The sequence below is a fragment of the Puma concolor genome, chromosome B1 (assembly GCF_028749965.1).
Source record: "Puma concolor isolate L17-30 chromosome B1, mPumCon1.1.hap2, whole genome shotgun sequence".
NCBI lineage: Eukaryota > Metazoa > Chordata > Mammalia > Carnivora > Felidae > Puma > Puma concolor.
Window position 1 is genome coordinate 104,596,649 of NC_141670.1, and position 22,048 is coordinate 104,618,696.

Sequence of the window (22,048 nt, forward strand, 5' to 3'; positions counted from 1 at the left end):
CATTTTGAGAATATAAGTTTTTAAAGCTGTAGTTTCATTTTAAGCAAGTTTGAGTAATAGGTCTGTTATACAGATTAAAAAGAGTAAGGTCTGAAAATAAATTTTGCTTTATGAAGTCTCCTTCTAGAGTTTGGAACGTCTATAATTTAAGGCCATTGAGGTTAGAATGTTTTTACATATCCACTTTGTTTGGTGATGGCTATATATATTTTGGCAAATGAAAATAGGAGATCAAAAACTGGTGGCCTTCAGATATGCTTTGTTTGAAACAAATAGTATTTTTTGCATCTAGTGGTCAACATTACGTTAACGTTGCATATATATGGGTTCTATACAACAACCTAGGTATGTAGAGAATTGAAGCTTTCTGTTGAGAATTGAAGCTTTGCCTATATGAGTTCCACTTGTTCAAGTAGGAGGCAGGTCTGTCATTTACTTTTATCACTGTCAGAACACTCTTAGCGTTTGAAGTTGTGACCTTGGTTTAAACTCATACTATCAGCACATTTTTCATCTGGAAATAGGATTTTTTTTTCCTTGAATTTGAGCTTCATTCTTACATCTAAGCTACTTTACACATTTAGTTTACAAAAATAAGTCTCTGAAAGAACAAGTTCATATTTCTTTTGTGAATAGGGTCACATGTCTAACAGAAATGGATTGGTAAGTAGATTTTTTTCAGTTGTTTGAATCATGTTTCAGTTGACTAGTCCATTAGAAGTAATATAAGGTAAGGCTGTTTCCCTTTTTATCCTTTACCTTTATATAGATGTGAGATTGTCTCCACTCATTTTTCACAGAAAAGCGACCCTATAATTGTGAGATTTGTAATAAATCTTTCAAGAGGCTTGATCAAGTGGGCGCCCACAAAGTAATACACAGTGAAGATAAACCTTATAAATGCAAGCTTTGTGGAAAGGGATTTGCCCACAGAAATGTTTACAAGAATCACAAGAAGGTAAAAGCGTATAAATATCATTATTATTATTATTATTATTATTATTATAATATTCGCTGATTTGACTTCTAATTATTTTATAAGAGATTTGTGTATATCTGGACGTGCTTGTGCATGTGGAATAATTACAGAAGATCTTGCTTTTACTTTCTACCCCCTCACTCAGGCCACAACCCCTTGTGGCCTGGTTTCTGTCTTCCATCGTCTGTTGAAACTGTTCTCACACCCAGAGGGCCATCCACTGTTTCCCAGTGGTGTACTAACTGCAAAGTCTTTATTCTCTCCCTTTTTTTTCTGTAACGTTTGACACTCTTGTTCACGTTACCTGTTTTGAAATTCTGTTCATGTTTGGTGTATACTTTGCTAGGTGTTCTACCAATTTCTCTGAACACTTCCATCTCCCCTCCCTGAGGAGGTTGGCTGGATGCATTGGCTGTGGGCCTCTTCTGTGTTCTCTGCATCAGCTACATCCATGACTTCTGCTATCAACTCTATACCAACACATGCCAAATGACTTATTTATTTAACCCAGTCTTCAAAACTATATTAATTTTTTTATTTGAAACATAACTGGATATCTTTTTGACCTAATGAATTTAGCATGTCCCAGAATGACTTTTTCATTCTTTATGTCCCAGATAACCTCTCTTTTGGAGTTTCTTCTTTCTGTTAATGACAAAAGCATATGCTTACTCCTGTCTGTTTCTTTAGTCTTAGACCCTTTTTAAAACACTGATTCTTGGGGCACCTGGGTGGCCCAGTTGGTTAAGCATGAGACTTTGGCTCAGGTCATGATCTCGTGGTTTGTGGGTTCAAGCCCCATGTTGGGCTCTGTGCTGACAGCTCAGAGCCTGGAGCCTGCTTCGGATTCTGTGTCTCCCTCTCTCTCTGTCCCTTCCCTGCTCATTCTCCCTCTCTCTCTCTCTTTCTCTCTCTCTCAAAATAAATAAATAAAGCATTAAAAAAAACAAAAACAAAAACAAAAATGCTGATTCTTAAAGAATCTACCCTCTACCTTGTCTAGTCACCTTCAGTCATTTGTTCCTTTACCATCCCAACATCACAATTATTGCTCATTTTCATTGCTTTAATACCCATCTAATTAGATTCTTATTACTTATCACTTCCCACCTTTCCATCGTCCTAAATAAATTGTCTCATAATGCAACTCTGACATACCACTCTTGTACTCTAATATTATGAGTAGATTTCCGATGCCTGTGTAAGTTATAATGCACCTTGCCCTCTCCCATGACCTCAACTTTTCCAGATGTTTATTCTTTTCTCTGCATACCTAAGACAACTTGACATTTGTCTTCAGTCAGCATGACCTAACTTCCCCTTCCTCTTTTCTTTTTTTTTAATTTTTAATTTAATTTTGTTTTTATTTAAACTCTATACCCAACATGGTGTTTGAATTCATGACCTTGAGATCAAGAGTCACCTGCTCTACTGACTGAGGCAGCCAGGTGCCCCACCCTTCCTCTTTTCTGTTAGGACTTTCTTCAATTATAATCTCTTAGTTTTGTGTATTAATTTTTGTTTACATTTCCTACATACTACCTTTATTCTAGTTCTTGTTTCAGAATGTATTAGTTTTATCTTATCTACTTTGTGTAGATAATAAATAATGTTTCAATTGAATTCAGAAAATGGTATTGTTTGTTTTTTTGTTATTGGGTTGTATGTGTTCTTTATATATATTGGGTATTAACCTTTTATCAGATATATCATTTGCAAATATCTTCCCCCATTCACTAGGTTGTCTTTTCATTTTGTTGATAGTTTCCTTTGCTCTGCAGATGTTTTTTAGTTTGATGTAGTCCCATTTGTTTATTTTTGCTTTTGTTGTCCTTGTCTTTGGAGCCAGATCTACAAAGCATTGCTAAGACTCATGTCAGGGAGATTAATATGTTTTCTTTTAGGAGTTTTATGGTTTCAGGTCTTACATTCAAGTCTTTTAATACATTTTAAATTTATTTTTGTATATTGTGTAAGATAGTGGTCCAGGTTCATTCTTTTGCATGTGGCTGTTCACGTCTCTCATCACTATTCATTGAAGAGACTCTTCTTTCCCATTCTGTATTCTTGCCTCCTTTGTCATAAATTAATTGCATGAGTTTATTTCTGGGCTATCTATTCTGTTCCATTGATCTGTGTGTCTATATTTTTCTATCTGTAACATACTGTTTTGATTATATAGCTTTGTAGTATAGTTTTAAATTTGGGAATATGATGCCTCTTTGTTCTTCTTTATCCAGATTGCTTTGGCTATTTGAGATTTACTGTGATTCTGTACAAATTTTTCAATTATTTGTTCTACTTTTGTGAAAAATGCTATTGGAATTTTGATAGGGATTGCATTAAATCTATAGATTGCTTTGGGTAGTATGGACATTTTAACAGTATTAATTATTCTAATCCATGAACATGGAATATCTTTCTATTTATTTGTGTCTTCCATTTGTTTCATCAGTGTGTTATCATTTTCCGGGTACAGGTTTTCCACTTCTTTGGTTCAATTTAGTCCTAGACATTTCATTGTTTTTGATGCACTTATAAATAGGATTGTTTTCTTGATTTCTCTTTCTGATAGTTTCTTATTAGTGTGTGAAAATGCAATGGATTTTTGCATATTAATTTTGTATCTTGAAACATAATTGAATTCATTTATTAGTTCCAGCAGTTCTTTTGGTGAAGTCTTTGGGGTCTTCTATATATAGTATCATGTCATTTGCAAGTAGTGACAGTTTTAATTACTTCTTTCTTTTAATTTAGATGTCTTTTATTTCTTTTTCTTGTTAATTACTCTGGCTAGGCCTTCCAATATTATGTTGCATAAAAGCGGGGAGAGTGGGCATCCTGGTCTTGTACCTGATTTTAAAGGAAAACTTTCAACTTTTTATCATTTAGTTTGATATTAGCTATGGACTTGTTATATATGGGCTTTATTATGTGGAACTATGTTCCCTCCACACTTAGTTGAGAGTTTTTATAATAAGTGGATGTTAAATTTTGCCAAATGCTTTTTCTTTATCTATTTGAGATGATTATACGATTTTTATCTTTCATTTTGTTAATGTGGTTCATCATGTTGATTGGTCTGTGGATATTGAACCATCCTTGCATCTGTGGAATAAATCCCACTTGATCATGGTGTATGATCTTCTTAATGTGTTATTAAATTCAGTGTGCTAATATTTTATTGAGGATTTTTGCATCTATGTTTAAAAGGTATATTTGCCTGTAAGTTTTTTTCTTCCCCCCACTTCCCCCTCATCTTCTTCTCCTTCACTTTTTTTTCTTTTTCTTTCTCTTTTCTTTTTTGCTTTTCTTTTCTTTTCTTTTTTCTTTTTCTTTCTTTTTTTTGTGGTGTCCTTGTCTAGTTTGGGTATCAGGGTAATATTGTTTTTGTAAATAGGTTTGGAAGCATTCCCTCCTTTTCAGTTTTTTGGAAGAGTTTGAGCATGGTAGGTATTAAATCTTTGAATGTTTGGTAGAATTCATCAGTGATGCTATATTGCCCTGGACTTTTGTTTGTTGGGAGGTGTTGATTACTAATTCATCTTCTTACTGTAATTGGTCTATTCAGACTTTTTATTTCTTCATGATTCTGTCTTGAAATATTATTTCTGGGAATTTATCTAGTTCTTCTAGATTGTCCAATTTCTTGGCATAGAATTTTTTTGTAGTTGTATGATGATTTGTGTTTTTGTGATATCAGTTTTATCTTTACCTCTTTCTGATGTTATATTTATAAAATAAATATATTAGTGAGTGAGTCCAGCCAAAGGTTTGTCAGTTTTGTTTATCTTTTCAAAGAACCAGCTCTTAGTTTCATTCATATTTTCTATTGTCTTTTTAGTCTCTATTTCACTGATTTCCACTCTATTCTTATTATTTCCTTCCTTCTTCTAACTTTAGGTTTTATTTGTTCTTTTTTTTTCTTTTTTTTTCTTAGTGCTTGGAAAAGATGCTCGATATGATTTTAGTCTTTTTATTAAGACTTGCTTTATGGCCTCACATGTGATCTATCATGGAGAATGTTTCATGTGCACCTGAGAAGAATATGTATTCATCTCCTTTTGAATTTTTTCAATGTTTATTTATTTTTGAGAGAGAGAGAGAGAGCACGAGCAGGGGAAGGCAGAGAGAGAGGGAGACACAGGATCTGAAGCAGGTTCTGGGCTCTGAGCTGTCCACAGAGAGCCTGATGTAGGGCTCGAACTCCCTGAATTGTGAGATTATGACTGAGCCGAAGTCAGATACTTAACTGACTGAGCCACCCAGTTGCCCCTCAACTCCTTTTGGATGGAAAGTTCTATATTTATCTATTAAGTACATCTGGTATAATGTGTTGTGTAAACCTATGTTTCCTTATTGACTTTCTGTCTGGATTATTTATCCATTGATATAAGTAGGGGTGTTAAAAATCCCCTACTATTATTGTATTGCTATAAAGTTCTGCCTTTAGGCCTGTTAATATTTGTTTGTGTATTTTGGTGCTTCTGTTTGGGTGCATACATATTTATAAATGTTATATCTTCCTGCTGGGTTGATTCCCTTATGATTATGTAATGCCTTTTCTTGCATTTTATTACAGTCATTTTAAGTCTATTTTGTCTGATATTGAGTATAGCCATACCAGCTTTCTTTTCATTTCCATTTACATGTGATACATTTTTCTGTCACTTCACTTTTAATCTGTGTGTCCTTCTGAAGTGAGACTCTTACAGGAAACATATAGCTAAGTCTTTTTTTTTATTCATTCAGCCACTGTATATCTTTTGATTATAGAATTTAGTCCATTTACATGTAAAGTAATCATTGAAAATTGTGGACTTATTCCCATTTTGTTACCTTTTCTCTGGATGTTTTCACAGTTTTCTTGTTATTTTCTTTTTCTCTCTTACCTTCTGTTTTTGTTTTTGTTTTAATATTTATTTATTTTTGAGAGAGAGAGAGAGAGAGAGAACGAGCATGAGAGAGGGAGGAGCAGAGAGAGAGGGAGGTACAGAATCTGATGCAGGCTCCAGACTCTGAGCTGTCAGCATAGAGCTCAAGGCTGGGCTCTAACCTATAAATTGTAAGATCATGACCTGAGCCAAAGTCAGATGCTTAACTGGCTATGCAGGTGCCCCATTTATCTTCTGTTTTGATAACTTCTTTAGTGTTATGTTTAGATTCCTTTTTCATTTTCCTTTGTGTATTTGCTATGATATATTATTTTTGGTTACTTTGAAATAGTTCACATATATCACCCTATGTGTATAACAATTTATTTTAAATTGATAGCCACTTAAATTTGAACACATTCCAAAACTACATTTTTATTCCCCTCTCCCACAGTTTGTTTTTGATGTCACATTTCACATCTTTTATTTTATGTATCCCTTAATTATTTAATCTTAATTACTTTTGACCCTTCATACTAGCTTTATAAATGATTACTCCACTATTTTCACTATATATTTTACCTTTTTCAGAGAGATTTTCACTTTAATATGTTTTCTTGTTATTAATTAGTGCCTTTTCTTTTCAGCTTAAAGAAGTCCCTTTAATATTTCTTTTAGGACGGTTTAGTGGTGATGAACTTATTTAATTTTGTTTATCTGGGAAACTTGTCTCTCCTTCTGTTCTGAATGATAACTTTGCCAGTAGAGTATTCTTGGTTGGAAGGTTTCTCCCTTCAGCACTTTGAATACTTCATGCCACTCCCTTTATCACCTGGAAAGTTTCTGCTGAAAATTTTGCTGATAGCTTTATGGGATTTCCTTTACATATAACACATTATTTTTCTGTTGCTGTTTTTAAGATTCTCTCTTTAACTTTTGACATTTAAATTAGAATGTGTGTTGGTGTGGATATCTTTTGAACTTAGTGGACTTCCTAGACCTACATGGTTGTTTCCTTTCCCAGGTGAGCAAAATTTTCAGTCATTATTTCTTTGAAATGTTTTGTCATTTTCTTTTTCCTTTTTTTTTTTTTTCCTGCTCTGTCAGGGTGAGTTCCATTATTTACATCTAGCTTGCTGATCTGTTCTTCTGCTTCATCCAATCTGCTGTTGAGCCCCTCTCGTGTATTTTTCAGTTCAGTTATTATGTTTTTAAGTTCTATGGCTTCTGTTTGGTACTTTCTTATATTTTTCTATTTCCTTTGTAAAGTTTTTATCTATTCTTCTGAGTTCAGTGAGAAGCTTTACAATCATTACCTTGTTTTCATTTTTTATTTTGCTTTGTGTCTCCTTTTTTTTTTTTTTTAGTCTGGCTAAAAGTTTATCAATTCTGTTAATTTGTTCAAAGAACTAGCTCCTGGTTTCATTGATCTGTTCTATTGCTTTTTTAATTCTTTATTTTATTTCTTTCTCCTCCAATATTTATTATTTTCTTCCTTCTACTGACTTTGGGCTTTGCTTGTTCTTTTTCTAGCTCCTTTAGGTGTAAGATTAGTTAGTTTATTTGGGATTTTTCTTGCTTCTTGAGATAGGCCTGTATTGCTATAACTCGTGGGCCCAGAAGTGGGATCCCCCCCAGTCATGAATTCCCCTCCTGCCCAGACACTCAAGAAGTGTTCTCTGTATAGATTGTGTGTGCTCCCTGACTGTGGTGGACTGCTGCTGAAGCTTGGGGCTCAGAGTGCTTGCCCTGCTTGTTGTGACACTACTTATTCATTGATATTGGTTGATATATTTTAGCATGCTGTTAAATACATATATATATATATACACACACACACACACACACACACACACACACACATATACATATATGTATATGTATATGCATATATATATGCAAATAAATATATGTATATATATATGATATCTTTTAAAATAACTTGTTACTTTTTTTTCTCTTGGACTATTCCATTGGAGCTATAGTTACTTCAGCATTTATTGAGACTTCAAAGATTCATTCTTTCTCTTTTAAATCATCTAAGAAGTTATGATATCTTTTCAGCTTTAGCCTAAACGGAAAAAAAGTTAGATTTACCAAAGAATAAAAAGAGTTGATTGATAGTGTCCCAAATCATCTCTGCCTAATTTCTTGCTGACTGCCTTTAGGTTTTACTCAAGCGTTAAATGATCAGGGGCAGGATCACATTCATTACTGCTGCTTTGGAATTACATGACTATAAAAAATTATCTGGCTAGTTTCCTGCTCAGTTTCTGGAACTGTCTTGCTCCATTCTTTGATGAAACTGATCTACCCACATTTACGAGTTTTTCAGTTTGGCTTATGTTATATGCCATATGGGAATTTAGCACAGGATCTTTGCACCATCTCATACAGTCAGCCATAAATCATATTAAAGTAATAATGTTGTCTTGGGTAGGATAGAAACAATGATGTCTGTAATTTCTAAAGTGGAAAGCACATTCAATCCTTCTGCTATATGTGCTTCTTACTGTTAGATCCTAGCATTTGTTATGGTTAAGTGAAAAAGTCTGAAATATTCTCCAAGAGTTATGTGAAAAAGCAATAAACTTTTTCTTCCATCATTATTCATTAATAGCCAGTTAAGAAACTGAAAAATAAGGATATGCAAGGAAATTAGAAAAAAAAAAAAAACATTTGAGTCAAACTGATCTTCATCCTATAGCATGACCAAGGATTATTATTTTAAATAAATTATTTTTTGGTTTCTTTGGTTATGTAACTTATTCATTTTTATTATACTGACTTCATTCATTTGGGGTCAATTCTTCTCTTATCGTTTGGATTTGCTTGAAAAGGAAATATTATCTTTCAGTGTGATTATGGCAATGACAAACTGTGAAGGGGTGATTTCTATTTCTAAAACTTAATTAGTTGTTTTTATCATTTTGCCAATTATATAGTCTCAGTAGGTCAAAATTGGTTATTCCTGTCGCTAATCCATTCTGACAATTATTTGGCGTGATTACTAGTTGAATTTTTTGAATCTACTTAATTATTGTTTATTTGGATCTAACTATATCTCTAAATAACAACTGCACAGACATTTCAGAACTAGAGGTGGCAGAAGCTAGTCAGTTAGTCTTCACCCTCCATTTTGTTCCTTATCAAATTTATTGCGGAGCAAAACCAAGATAAGGTATATAGGGCTTCCCTCCTCCTGCTGTAGGCAGGACGTCTAGATGGACTCAGTCACCTGGATCAGGAAGCTGACACTATGTGCTTGATGATGGAAATGAATACAGGGAGGTTTTGTCCTGATGAAGTTGTAAACAAGCTTCTGGGGACAGAGGTATGTCTAGTCAAATAAAAGACCTTTTCCTGACCCTTTGCATATCTTTCCAGAGATGAACTTTCAAGCCTATGAAGAACTCTAGCCCCCACACTGACCCTTTCTATATCCTTTCAGAGATGAACTTTTGAGCCTATGAACAACTCTGGTCCTACTGTCTCTTGGGATAATTCCACGAGGCCGCCTATACTAATATCTCATCCAGGGATTTCCAAACTCTGGGCCGTGACCAGTTTGTATATCTTAAGATCAATTTATTGGGTCAAGAATAGCCATTAAAAATATGATTGAAAATATAAGGGTAAGGGCCATTTAATGAAATGATACATATGTATTTGTGCATATGTGTATGTGTGTTGAGTTTCAGTAGAAAAAGTATTTTTTTGGCCGTGGTCTGTTTGACAGATATTGCAGACCAGACTTTGCTCATTTAAAATTTTATTAAAGCTGTTTTAAAGGAAAGAATAAATCTCTTCCTAAATAGATCATGAATTATATTCTAAAACTATATATGGTGTAAGTTTTACACCATATATATAATATATATATTATATTATATATATATATATTATATTGCTGTATATTGCTATATGTAATATATTATGTATTTTCAGAGATTTTTTATTACATATTATATATATTATATATAATAAAAAAATCTCTGAAAATCTCTAAGAAGTGTGTCACATTATAGACTGAACAAATCACTCCATAATTTAATCACAGTTGCTTTTTCCTTCAACTTTGTACCAGGTTTCTCTTCTTCAGGTGTGCTGTAGGTGAAGTAGTGGGTGGTTCATTTACGGTGCTGTGTTGTACAAAATTACCTATTTTTGTGTTCTAGAAGCACATTCACAATGATGAGATGAGCACAATGAGACGCATGCAGGAATTGAACCTGACAGAGGGAAACAAGAGATAGAGGTTTGTCTGAAGCTTATTCAGCTAATGGCAAATCACATATCCTATTTAAATTATTTTTCTGAAGTTGATGATGAGATGTCACTATATAATTTCTTTTTGTAATATTTATTTATTTTAAGCAAGAGGGGAAGGGGCACTGAGAGGGAGACAGAGGATCCGAAGCGGGCTCTGTACTGACAAGTCTCATAGCAGTGAGCCCAGTGTGGGGCTGGAACTCACAAACCGCAAGATCATGACTTGAGGCAGAGTTACTCAACCGACTGAGCCTCCCAGGTGCTCTGACACTATATAATCTCTAACAAAACCACTTGATTTTCCATATTACAGTTTACGGTTTGAAGATAGATGCTGTACTCATAGCACTTATTGAACACATTGTTCTTTGAATGTGGCACATGTTTTCTGAATAAATAAAATCCATGAAGAGATTATCCCAAATGTAGAAGATTTAATGTGCTTAAATCGTAGTTGTAATATGAGAAGTGGTTTTTTAAAAAATGTATATTTGCAGTACATTTTGCCACATTTGCAGGGTTGCTTTTCTGAACATTCTTCCTTTCTTGACTTATGAGGGTATTAGCGGTCTAGTAACACACTGAGAAATCTTTATTATATTCATTCTGTACTAACTGAGTTTACCCAGTCTGAGCTACCTAAGTACTCTTTAAACCCTTAGTTTGAACTGTTGTCATTCTGAACCCTTCTCTGGCTCTGAAGTAAATGATTGACTTGGAGTTCATTTATTACCAAATCAGTGATTTCCCCCTTTATGCTCAGACTTTAATAGAAAAACCTCCCTCCCAGCTTTATTCTACTCCCTCTGCCTTCCCCATCCCCAGATGTGAACATAGGAGCCATCAGCTAAAGATTGCCCTTTAGAGCTTCCTTCACCCCTGCTCCTTTGGCCACAGGGCCTTGCCTCCCAAACCTCTGGCCTCTGACTCTTGTCTCTGCCTTAAAGCTTCAGACTCATGCTTATTTCCTGAGCTCACCCTGGGATATCAGCTTTGCTCCCTGCTCTGCTCTTGACCAGCCCAGCCCAACCCAGTCCAGGGATTTGAACTTCCTTCCCTTGACCTGCCCAATAAAGTGCATATCCCTGACTCTCTTAAAACCACAAAGTAGGAAATATTGAAAGAGAGGAAGGTGACATTTTTTAAATGTTTATTTATTTTGAGAGAGAGACAGACAGAGAGAGAGTACATGAGCAAGCGGGGAGGCGGGGTGCAGAGAAAAGAGAGAAAGAATTCCACGCAGGCTCTGTGCTGCTCCCAGTACAGATCCTAATGCAGGGCTTGATCCCATGAACCGTGAGATCATGACCTGACCCGAAATCCAGAGTCAGACACTTAACTGACTGAGCCACTCAAGTGCCCGTTTTTTAATTTGATTAAAAATGTTTGCCCTTTTGGGGCGCCTGGGTGGCTCAGGTCATAATCTCGCGGTTCGTGAGTTCGAGCCCCGCGTCCGGCTCTGTGCTGGCAACTCAGAGCCTGGAGCCTGCTTCAGATTCTGTGTTCCCCTCTCTCTCCACTCCACTGCTGCTTGTGCTCTCTCTCTTTCAAAAATGAATAAACATTAAAAAATTAAAAAAATTTTCTGCTCCTTTTGTGTAGTAGATATCTTAAGAAAATAAAACCTTAAAGTCATACATGGATGCATGGGTAATCAGTTACGCAATTTAGGTTATAATCCTTGACATCACCTACCTTCTCCAGTCCCCCACAATTCTAGTTCTCTCCCCAGTGGATACTTTTTAGGGCTTTCTCAAGTATGTTAAAGACTGCACACATTATTTGTACAACTTATTTGTTAATTATGACCACATCTTCTACTATATTCAAAGGCTAGTGATCCTAATAATTGGAGGATATTTTTTACACTGAGTAAAATACAATTTTATTCTCAGTATAATGCCTTTGACATACTATTATGGGTTGGAGTATGGAAGATTAGAAATGAGAAGGTGAGAGTTGTTTGTGTTTGGGTGGCAGAATTGGAAAGATGGGGCTTAGGAACTGGGAAAGGTGACCATTGGCTGGGGAAGAGATTCCCATGTGTTAGGTCAGATGGGAATTTTTCAGGTGAAGTGCATACCAGCCATCTCCTTCATCTCCCTAATCAAATCTTTAGCAACTTCCACATTTCCCACTGATGATTTTCTGTAAGATGTTCTTTTGGGTGAAGCTTGGAGAAAAGCACAAGGTTTTAGCTGCCCATCTGGGAGATAAGTATATTTAAATGTAAATGGTTTTATGACATAAGATGTCATTCTGGAACTTACTTCTTTGGTCTAACTTTATGACTTGGAGAGTTTTTCACATGTGTTCATATACACCTGCTCATTTTTTGTAACCATTCCTGTTTTGAAGAATACTTCAGTTAACATCCTTTTACATTAAACTGTATGATTATGCCAATAGTATTGTCTAAAATAGATCTTAATTATGAAATTTATGGCTCAAATAGTAAGTTTTCTTTAAGTTTTGATTGCTCTTGCCCAACTGCCTTCAGAAAAAGCTCTACTTTCACCTAGCAGTGATTCAAGTGTCCTTTTGTCTGTACCATCAACATTTGATTTCGTCAGTCTTTTTTTTTTTTTTTTTTCAGTCTGAGACTTGAAGAGTGATATTTCATTGCATTTAAGCAATGGTTAGTGAAATTGTGTTCTTTTTATAAGCTTGTGTCCCATTTACAGTACTTTTGAGAGATGCTTGTACGTACTCTTTATCCACTTTTCTATTGGACTGTTTGGCTGTGTTCTCATTGGTTTCTGGGAACTCTGTAGATATTACAGACACTAATCCTTCACTAGTTGTCTTTCTACTATTTGTCCCCATATATCAACTTGCATCTTTTGAATAAAGAAGTTTTGCTTTTTTATGTTTTGAAGTATGACACAGATTATGAGTTTTATGGCTTCTGAGTATACACAGCTTCTGAGTTTTAGGACTTACTTAGAAAACTTTGTTATTCCAACACTGTGCAAACATTTATCAATGCCTGTAAAAGTTATATTAACTTCTTCTTGTTAGTACTTTAATCAATGAAGAATTTGTTTTGAGGTATGCAGTGAGATCCTGATTTATGATCACTCCTATCAATCATACTGTTGAATGCCTCCATGTAAAACTATGTTTGCATGTCACTCTTTTCCATTTAATGTCTGTTGTCTTGCAGTATCGTAGTACTTTAATAATTGTACTTTATAGTGTGCTTTAATATCTATTGAACAAAAGCTCATTTTAGTTTTTCTTTTACATAATTCTTTTACATGGTGTTTTGGGAAGATTAATGTTACCAAGCAGATTTCTTTACACTGCTTCCCTTTCATCTTCTTGGAGATCAATATCATATATTAAAAAACAGCTCCTCTTCACAGAAAGTCTTCGTATATACATTTGTTTTTGTGGATGATTTGGAGCAGAATGTTTTATTCTTCCCCTCCTTGGTAGAAAGAACAGCAAACAAAAACATAGCTCATTTTCCTGTATAATTACACATTAATTCTCTACTACTGCTAAATTTCATGTTTTAAAAGCTGTTATTTAGTCATAGCATGGATATCCTTTCTTTATAATTTTCACTTTTACTCTGCCTGAAATCCTACCAAGTTCCATTGACTTATTTCCCAACCCAAAGGACATATTAGAAGATTAAGTGAAGGAGGAGTTACCAACAAAACAAAACAAAACAAAACAAAACAAAAAAACAAAACAAAACAGGTTAACGATAGCTGGAAGATGTGGTGATAGCTTGTTACAGCAAAAGAAGACAAAAACTTTGAAAAGTAAACTCTGTGACTTTTAGAGCAGAGTATACAGAGAGCAAGAAGTATGCCTATATGAACCTTCAATGCAGAGGGTAATGAATTTTGAATGATGTCAATAATCTTAGTGGATGGGTAATACAAATTTGGAAGCTAAACTAAATGAAAAAAGAAAGTTATATTTTTGAAAAATAGATACTCTTCTCATAGAACAATTTGTACCACAAATCAAAACCACAATGAAATACCACTTTATACCTATCAGAATGGCTAATATCAAAAAGGTAAGAAATAACAAGTGTTGGTGAGGATGTGGAGAAAAGGGAACCCTTGTGCACTGTTGGTGGGAATGTAAAGTGGTGCAACCACTGTGGAAAACAGTATGGAGGTTTTCAAAAATTAAAAATGGAAATATCATATGATTCAGTAATTCTACTACTATTTACCTGAAGAATACAAAAGCACTAATTTGAAAAGATGTATGTGTCCTTCTGTTTATTACAGATTATTTACAATAGCCCAAGGTAAGGAAGCAATCCAAGTGTCCACTGATAGATGAATAGGTAAAGAAGATGAGGTATATACATACAATGGAATATTACTCTATAAAAAAGAATAAGATCTTTCCATTTGCAACAACATGGATGGACCTAGAAGGTATAATGCTAAGGGAAAGAAGTCAGGCAGAAAGACAAATACCATATGATTTCACTTACATGCAGAATCTGAAAAACAAAACAAGTGAACAATTTGTATTATACCAGCAAATTCCGTAAACCTGAATCAATGAAAACTAAAAATTTGCAAATGAGAACTATATATTATAATTAAACTATGATAAAGTGTAGTCTTTTCAGCAGAAAATAGGTTTTGAACCTAATATCCCATCTTGGATGTTTTATATTTAAAATTAGAAACTGACCCCAAACTCTGATCTTTTGAGTTTAGTTTGCATCTGTATTATGTTGAAAAATAAAGTTTTTATGATGTTTCATGAGAATATGTCCTCTGGTGATGTTGACACTTAGATAATTGGATGGTGGCTTAAACTCATACACAGCACGCACACACACACACACACACACACACACGCAAACATTTTTCTGTCTGTGTATCTATCTATCTATCTATCTTGTCTAGCCAAATATTTTGAATCCCATTATTTTCTTATTACCTATTAGTTTTTATCCTATTATCGTTATTATCCTATAATCTGTTAATTTCTAGGGACTTATATTTTAAGAAAACTATTTCTTATTCAACAACTGGTATTAATTTTTAGAGAACGTAATTTTTTGTAGGATTAGAATTGGTCCATTATTGTTTATTTGTCCATTTGTAGTTTAGGTATCTGCACTTGTTTATTTTTAGATGGCCCATAAAGTTCAATGCAGAATTACCAATTTATTTAGCCATCTTGCACAGCAAACAAGTTATTCAGTAGAGAAGCTGGTATAGTTGCTATGAGTTGTTCCATCCTAATAAAAATTAGGATGCCTATTTTTATTCAGAAAATTCTGCTTTACAATTCTTGTGATGTGTCTGAAAGCCATATTTTCATGAGTGAAACTACAAATGTCTGTTATCTTGACAGTTTGTGAGGGGACATGGTTGCTGTTTCCATATATTCAAAGGGCTTTGTTGTGGAAGGGAGAGTAAATTTGTTGTGTATGGCTATAGGCTAGATGTAATAAATGGTGGACATTGTAGAGGCAGAACTTTTAAATTAATGGTCACATCAGCTAGGCTGAAGGGTCATATGTTTGAAGCAGTATTTGTTAGAAGCATCCTTGGATAGAAATATGAGATACCATGTTTTAGCAGTACTGTAGGGGGGAGAACTCCCTGAGAGTGAGTCTGAATTGCTGCCCTCCAGGGAGGACTTCTGCAAGTCTATGATTATTCCCTCTTTGAACAAATTCCCTTTGCCCTGATCAGGGTATAAACATAAGGCATCGGTGGTTGGCTCCATGGGGTAGCCATGAGGTTATGGCTTTGTACTAATGGAATTGTGGCGTTCAAGCAGTGAAAAGGTTGGGCTTAGCCACAAAAGGCTATACTTCTGTAAGAACATAACCTCAATTTTATAATCTTAACTTATCTGTGTGAAATGAGCTACTTTTTCCTGTGCTGAGCCAATTTCTTTGATATCTCTCTAGTTTCCATTCATTTTTGTGAGGAGGAGGCCCTTTAAGGAATCCAGTTATAAAGCTGACAGTAAAAATTTAATCCACAGACCTTGTAAACAGCCAGATGACACACATTTTATGCAGCTTTAGGTTTATTATATGGCCCAGTGGGATAGTAATATGCTTATGATATGCAGACTTGAGACTTCAATAACAAAACCCTTTTTTTTAGAAAAAAGAATAGTTCCAACACATATATCTCAGGAATATTTTCTCCAAATTTATTTTATCTCTAGTTATTTCCTCTGAATTTTATGATCATTTTGTTGCTTTGCACATGACCCAAAGAAGAAATACCATTTCCAATAATACCATTACTACAAAGCAATATATATTGGTGATAGTCAGTTACGATTTTTAATTGTGAATGGACCCGATGAAAATTTTATTCTGTTCTCATGAAATTAATTTTTCATTTCAGTAGCTAGAAATGTGCTAATTTGGTGATTATTGTATAAAAATTATGTTAAAAACCTGAAGCATTTTTGAGACATTAGGCGCTATAAATAGTGCAATGCATTTTCTTAACGTATTTTCTCCATCTGTAACAATAATCAGACTTGGTGCATAAAAGTGTATTTTGTAATACTAGTTCATGGACTAGTTCATTTATTGTATCAGCAGATACTGGTGTCATCGGTGACTTGGCATTTAAGTGGGGGAATATTCTACAGCTGAAAGATAATACAATTAATAAGTCAGTGAAAAGTTTGACACCCTTTAGAGATGAAAAATTGAAGGACAAGACACCGTTTAAGAAGCTTGATTTTATTTAGTACTTGTAAAGTATTTTATGTCTTGGAGACAGAGGTTGTCTATTCACAACAGGCAAGCATTTCACTGCCGCCTTACTTAAATGAGTTTGAATGCATGGGTTCTCTGCTGAGACTTTGACAAGTCATGCCGTAACAACTCAGCTGGTGGTATCGATATCTTTTTGACAGAAATATTTGTTCACCTGGCTATGCACTAACAGCTTACTGCTTAAAATAGCTCTCGGCTTCAGGCCATATTTAGATGTTGTGGCTTTGGTTTGGTTAATACAGGTATAAGGCATTATGCTGTCCCATTATTTCATAATCAAGTCACTAAATCCTGTCCACACACATGTTGTTTTGTCCTAGATTTAGAAAAAGAGAGAGAATTGCTTAGGGTGGAATGCCATATTTTTGGAAGAGTAAAGCAACCCTTTGTTCCAATATGTATGCTCTAAAAACAAAGGAGTCTTTTTGTAACAATATTATTTACTCTTTGTAGAAAATTAAAATATCAAAGAAAGGTATAAAGAAGACAACGAAAACTCTGTCAAATACCACTCTCTACTATGAGAACCCTCCTCAGTATTTTGTAGGACATTTTCTACCCCCATTCTACGTGTGCGTGTATTCACAATGTATGATATTCTACGTATAATGTTTTGCATTGTGCTTTTGACATCAAAATATGTTAGTGGGGGTTTCCATATCAAAATAAACATATAATAGCCACACAGAATTAGTTGACCGAATGTCAGTGGCCATTTAGGAGGCTTTTTAAAAAGTTTTTGTTTATGTAAAAATTTGTCATATATTTCTGGAAAGGCAGTTGGTTAGTCAGAGTACGTGCATTTGCCGTTTTGGTAAATAGCGCCACATTGCCACTCAGAAAATTGATATTTCCAGTTACAAGACATGAGGGCGCTTGTTCTTACCTTTTAGTCAACAATGAGTAATATCCATTTTCTTCACCTTTGCCAATCTGATATACTACAGATGATGTTTTTTTAAAATTTTTATTCTCTCATTGTATTCATGAGGCTTTAAATATTAACACTATATAACCTGACATCCCCAAATTTTATACACTATAATCCAGACTTGAAATATTCCACTATCTACTAGACATCTTTTAATAGTCCTTTGAACTTACCCCAAACTGAACCTCTTATCTTTAACCCAAACTTGTTTCTTGGCTTGCCGTCTCACATATTAGTAAATGGCTGATTCATCCTACCATTGCTTTGGTCACAATCTTGGAGGCACATTTGATTCTTCTTTTCTGTGTCTCATGCTTCCAATCCAAGTCTCTCCACAAAACCTGTTAACTTTTATAATACATCCAGAAGCCTACTGCTTCTCTTTACATTGGTGGCTACCACCATGACATAGGTCTTAATTATTTCTTGCTTGGTTGATTGCTCTTTCTTCTCTGGTTTCTCTGCTTTTCCTTGTCCTCCTATATATCCCCTTCTCGACACAGCCACCTTAGCATCCTATTAAATGTCAGGTGAATCATGCCACTCATCTGCTCAAAACTCATTTGAGATTTTTTTTCTCTCTCTCAGTAAAAGACAAAACTCCTGCAGTGGCCAACCAGGCCCAACATGATTTGCTTCTCTTTCCCATTATTTCCCCATTTTTTCTGACCCCATCTCCCTTTCCATGCCTTTTCCACCTGTTCCAACCACACTGGCCTCCATGGTGTTTTCTGCCCAGATCACTCAGAGGGAGGCTTGCTCTTGCTCCCTCACTTCCATTAGGTCTTCTCTCAAGTCGCCTTCTTGGCTGTAATTTCTTTGACCACTGTTCAAAATTGCTACCCCATTCTTTGAAACTTTTGCTGTCCTCTTTCTTTCTTTTCTTTCTTTCTTTCTTTCTTTCTTTCTTTCTTTCTTTCTTTCTCTCTTTCTTTCTCTCTATAATATGTATTTCATATTTTATCATTTGTTAATTGTCCTCTCCCAGCTAGTGTAAGAGCTCCATGATAGCAGGGACTTCATCTTTTGTTTTTACTGCTGTATCCCCAGTGTGTAAAGTAGGACTGTCCCATAGCAACATGAAGTGCATAGCATAGACTGGGCACAAAATAAATGATGGATGAAATTTCCCTGCAAGCAAGGGGAGAGGGACAGAGGGAGGGAGAGAGAGAGAGAGAAAGAGAGAGAATCCCAAGCAGGCTCCATGCGCAGAGCACAGCCAAATGAGGACTCAATCCCATGATTCTGGGGTCATGATCTGAGCCAAAACCGCGTCAGACCTTGACTGACTGAGTCACCCAGGTGCCCCAATTTCCCTTATTATTTATCAAATTGATAATTAATGTGAGAATTTAAATATACAGTTGTTTTTTTACCATGCATGTAGCAAATTTGTGTTTACAATTTTATGTTGAAAGAACATCACCAGAAGAAACAAGATATTGTCTACCTACCCTTTCCTCTTTCATACCATGGATATAGGCTCACAGTTATTGTCATGACTAGATGATTCTAGATCCTCCTAACTCACAGTTTCTTTCATGTGCAGACCCATTCTGAAGAGAGACCATTCCAGTGTGAGGAATGTAAAGCTTTGTTCCGGACCCCATTTTCTTTGCAGAGACACCTTCTCATACATAACAGTAAGTCAAAATACAAGCAGTTGAGGACAAAATGAATTCTCTCAAACTTTGCCCTTACAACTTTTGAGAATGTAGGCATCACAGAAGTGGACCCATGTGTAGTTTAAAAGGCTGGTAATTCTGCCTTTCAGCGCTCCTTCCTTTATCCTTGCTTTATTTTTCCACATTAAATCATTTTATGAGACATTTTATTTGTGTCATTTCTTACCACTATATAAAGTTTGTATATAAAATCGTTTCTTATGTTCGGCAAGGTATCTTTGAAATTTGTTCTGAAATAGACATTCTTGTTCCCTTTCAAATATAATGATTAAGGAAACGTGTCTGACCCTTTAAAACATGCGAATGTCTGGCATGATTTTATTAGCTCATGGACTCTTTTAAAGTTGGAAAGGACCAAAATACAAATCTAATGTAACCTGTTGATTGTTGGGGAGCAGAGAAAAATGAGACTCAGAGAAACACGGTGACAAATGCATCTGGAGGTCGCATATGGGTTCCAATAGTCACGTGCTTTTCCTACTTCTCTCTACACTGCCTCTGATTTCTTACTTCTTTTAGCAGGAGCACTGCTTTTCCTTGGGGTTAAGTTATACACATGCATACCATGCAAACTGGTAAGGCAGTTCCACTCAGAGCTATTTTTAGAATACTAAACCTTTTATACTCACATCGCTGAAGGACACTTTATTACAGCACTTTATTTCAGAGAAAATGTTATTGCTAAGTTGAGTTTTAAAGTGGGTTCTGTGTTCAGATATTGAAGTAACTAGACATTTGCTATGTTACTGTATCTAAAATTAAAGAAAAATGGCATAACATAAGTAATATTTGTATTTATTGCTTTTGAGTTGTTTAATCAGTAGAACATCTTCTGAAATAAAGTTACTACTGCTGATTAAATTTTTAATATGTCTGAGGAAAGCAAAACAATTAATCAGTTATGACAACATTAGAGATAAGATAGTATCTTGGAAGACATTTTATCTGATTGAGTAGATGTATCTAAAATTCAAAATAACAAAGATATTAAAGTTTTTTAAAATACTGAGCGGTAATGATTATGATAAAATACATCTTTTCCTACAGAAAAGAGTGTTGTGGTCTTGTGCCATTCTGCATTTTACGTTACAGTTCTGGAGAATTTGTTAACACCACTTTTTATTTTCTTACTAAGGACAGCCATGCATTTAAGGAATGAAATTTGTCATGTAGCATATTTTCATTCCATTTCACTGTCATTTGACTAAGAAAAACAATCATTGTGAAGTGAATGGATTTTATTTTATTTTAGTTTAGTTTAGTTTTAGTTTTTAAATGTTTGTTTGTTTGTTTGTTTGTTTGTTTGTTTTGATGGAGAGAGTGACTGCATACGAGTGGGTGAGGGGTAGAGAGAGAGAGAGAATCCCAAGCAGGCTCCCTGCACAGAGCCTGACATGGGGCTTCATCTCAGACAATGTGAGATCATGACCTGAACCGAATTCAAGAGTCAGATGCTTCACTGACTGAGCCACCCAGGCGCCCCTGAGGTGAATGGATTTAAAGTAAAGTAGGGATTGAAACAAGGGAACCTCATTCATACTATTAAGACTTCTGTGGGGGGCGCCTGGGTGGTTCAGTCAGTTAAGCCTCTGACTTCGGCTCAGGTCATGATCTCTCGGCTTGTGAGTTTGAGCTCCATGTCGGGCTCTGTGCTGACAGCTCAGAGCCTGGAGCCTGGTTTGAATTTTGTGTCTCCCTTTCTCTCTGCCCTTCCCCTGCTCTCTCTCTCTCTCTCTCTCTCTCTCTCTCTTTCAAAAATAAATAAACATTAAAAAAAACACTTCTGTGGTCAAATTTATCCTTATGCTCAGGAAATTTTTCCTTGGGTAAATAAAATTTTCAATAACAGCAAGGAGTTTTTAATATAAGGCATCTATTACTTTCGATTTCAGCTGATCGGTTCTCATAAACCTGAGACATGGGATTGAAGTGGCAAGTGTAGACTGTGCTTGCACATTCTGTATTTAATATAATGTTGATCAGCACATTAATCAAAGGCTTTATGATGCTGTACCAAGACTGGGAAATCAGTTTTGTAATTGTGTAAGTAGGCTATTGCAGGTAAAGTTAAATATCAGATAAGACCAGTGAGGATGGAGAAAACCAGAAGTGGGCAAAATGGGACAAAATATGAAAGGTAATCTTGCACAATATGAAAATTAAAACCTGTTTAACTCAAAACATGAAGATCACCATAGAAACTTATATCAGCAGGGGCACCTGGGTGGCTCAGTTGGTTAAGCATCCGACTTTGGCTCAGGTCATGATCTCACAGTTTGTGAGTTCGAGCCCCATGTTGGGCTCTGTGCTCAGAGCTCAGAGCCTGGGTCCTTGCTTTAGATTCTGTGTCTCCTTCTCTCTCTGCCTCTCCCCTGCTCATGCTGTCTCTCTCTCTCTCTCTCAAAAATAGATAAACATTAAAAAAAATTTTTTTAAAGAAACTTATATCAGCCTTCTGGCTCAAAATGTAAAGAATAACTTGTAATTATTATTTTGGAAATTATTGCTATTTTCTAACGCACTGAAAAGCAAAAAACAGCTTGATAGCTACCTTCTTGG

At 35.2% G+C, this 22,048-nt stretch overlaps 1 protein-coding gene across 1 annotated transcript in view; it reads left to right on the forward strand.

The window, feature by feature from the left end:
• PRDM5 (PR/SET domain 5) overlaps positions 1 to 22,048 on the forward strand; it is a 210,247-nt gene that overhangs the window by 109,224 nt on the left and 78,975 nt on the right. Inside the window, 3 exon segments of the mRNA XM_086704306.1 lie at positions 770 to 794; positions 796 to 958; positions 19,354 to 19,447. Of these exon segments, the coding sequence (XP_086560432.1) occupies positions 770 to 794; positions 796 to 958; positions 19,354 to 19,447 (282 nt within the window).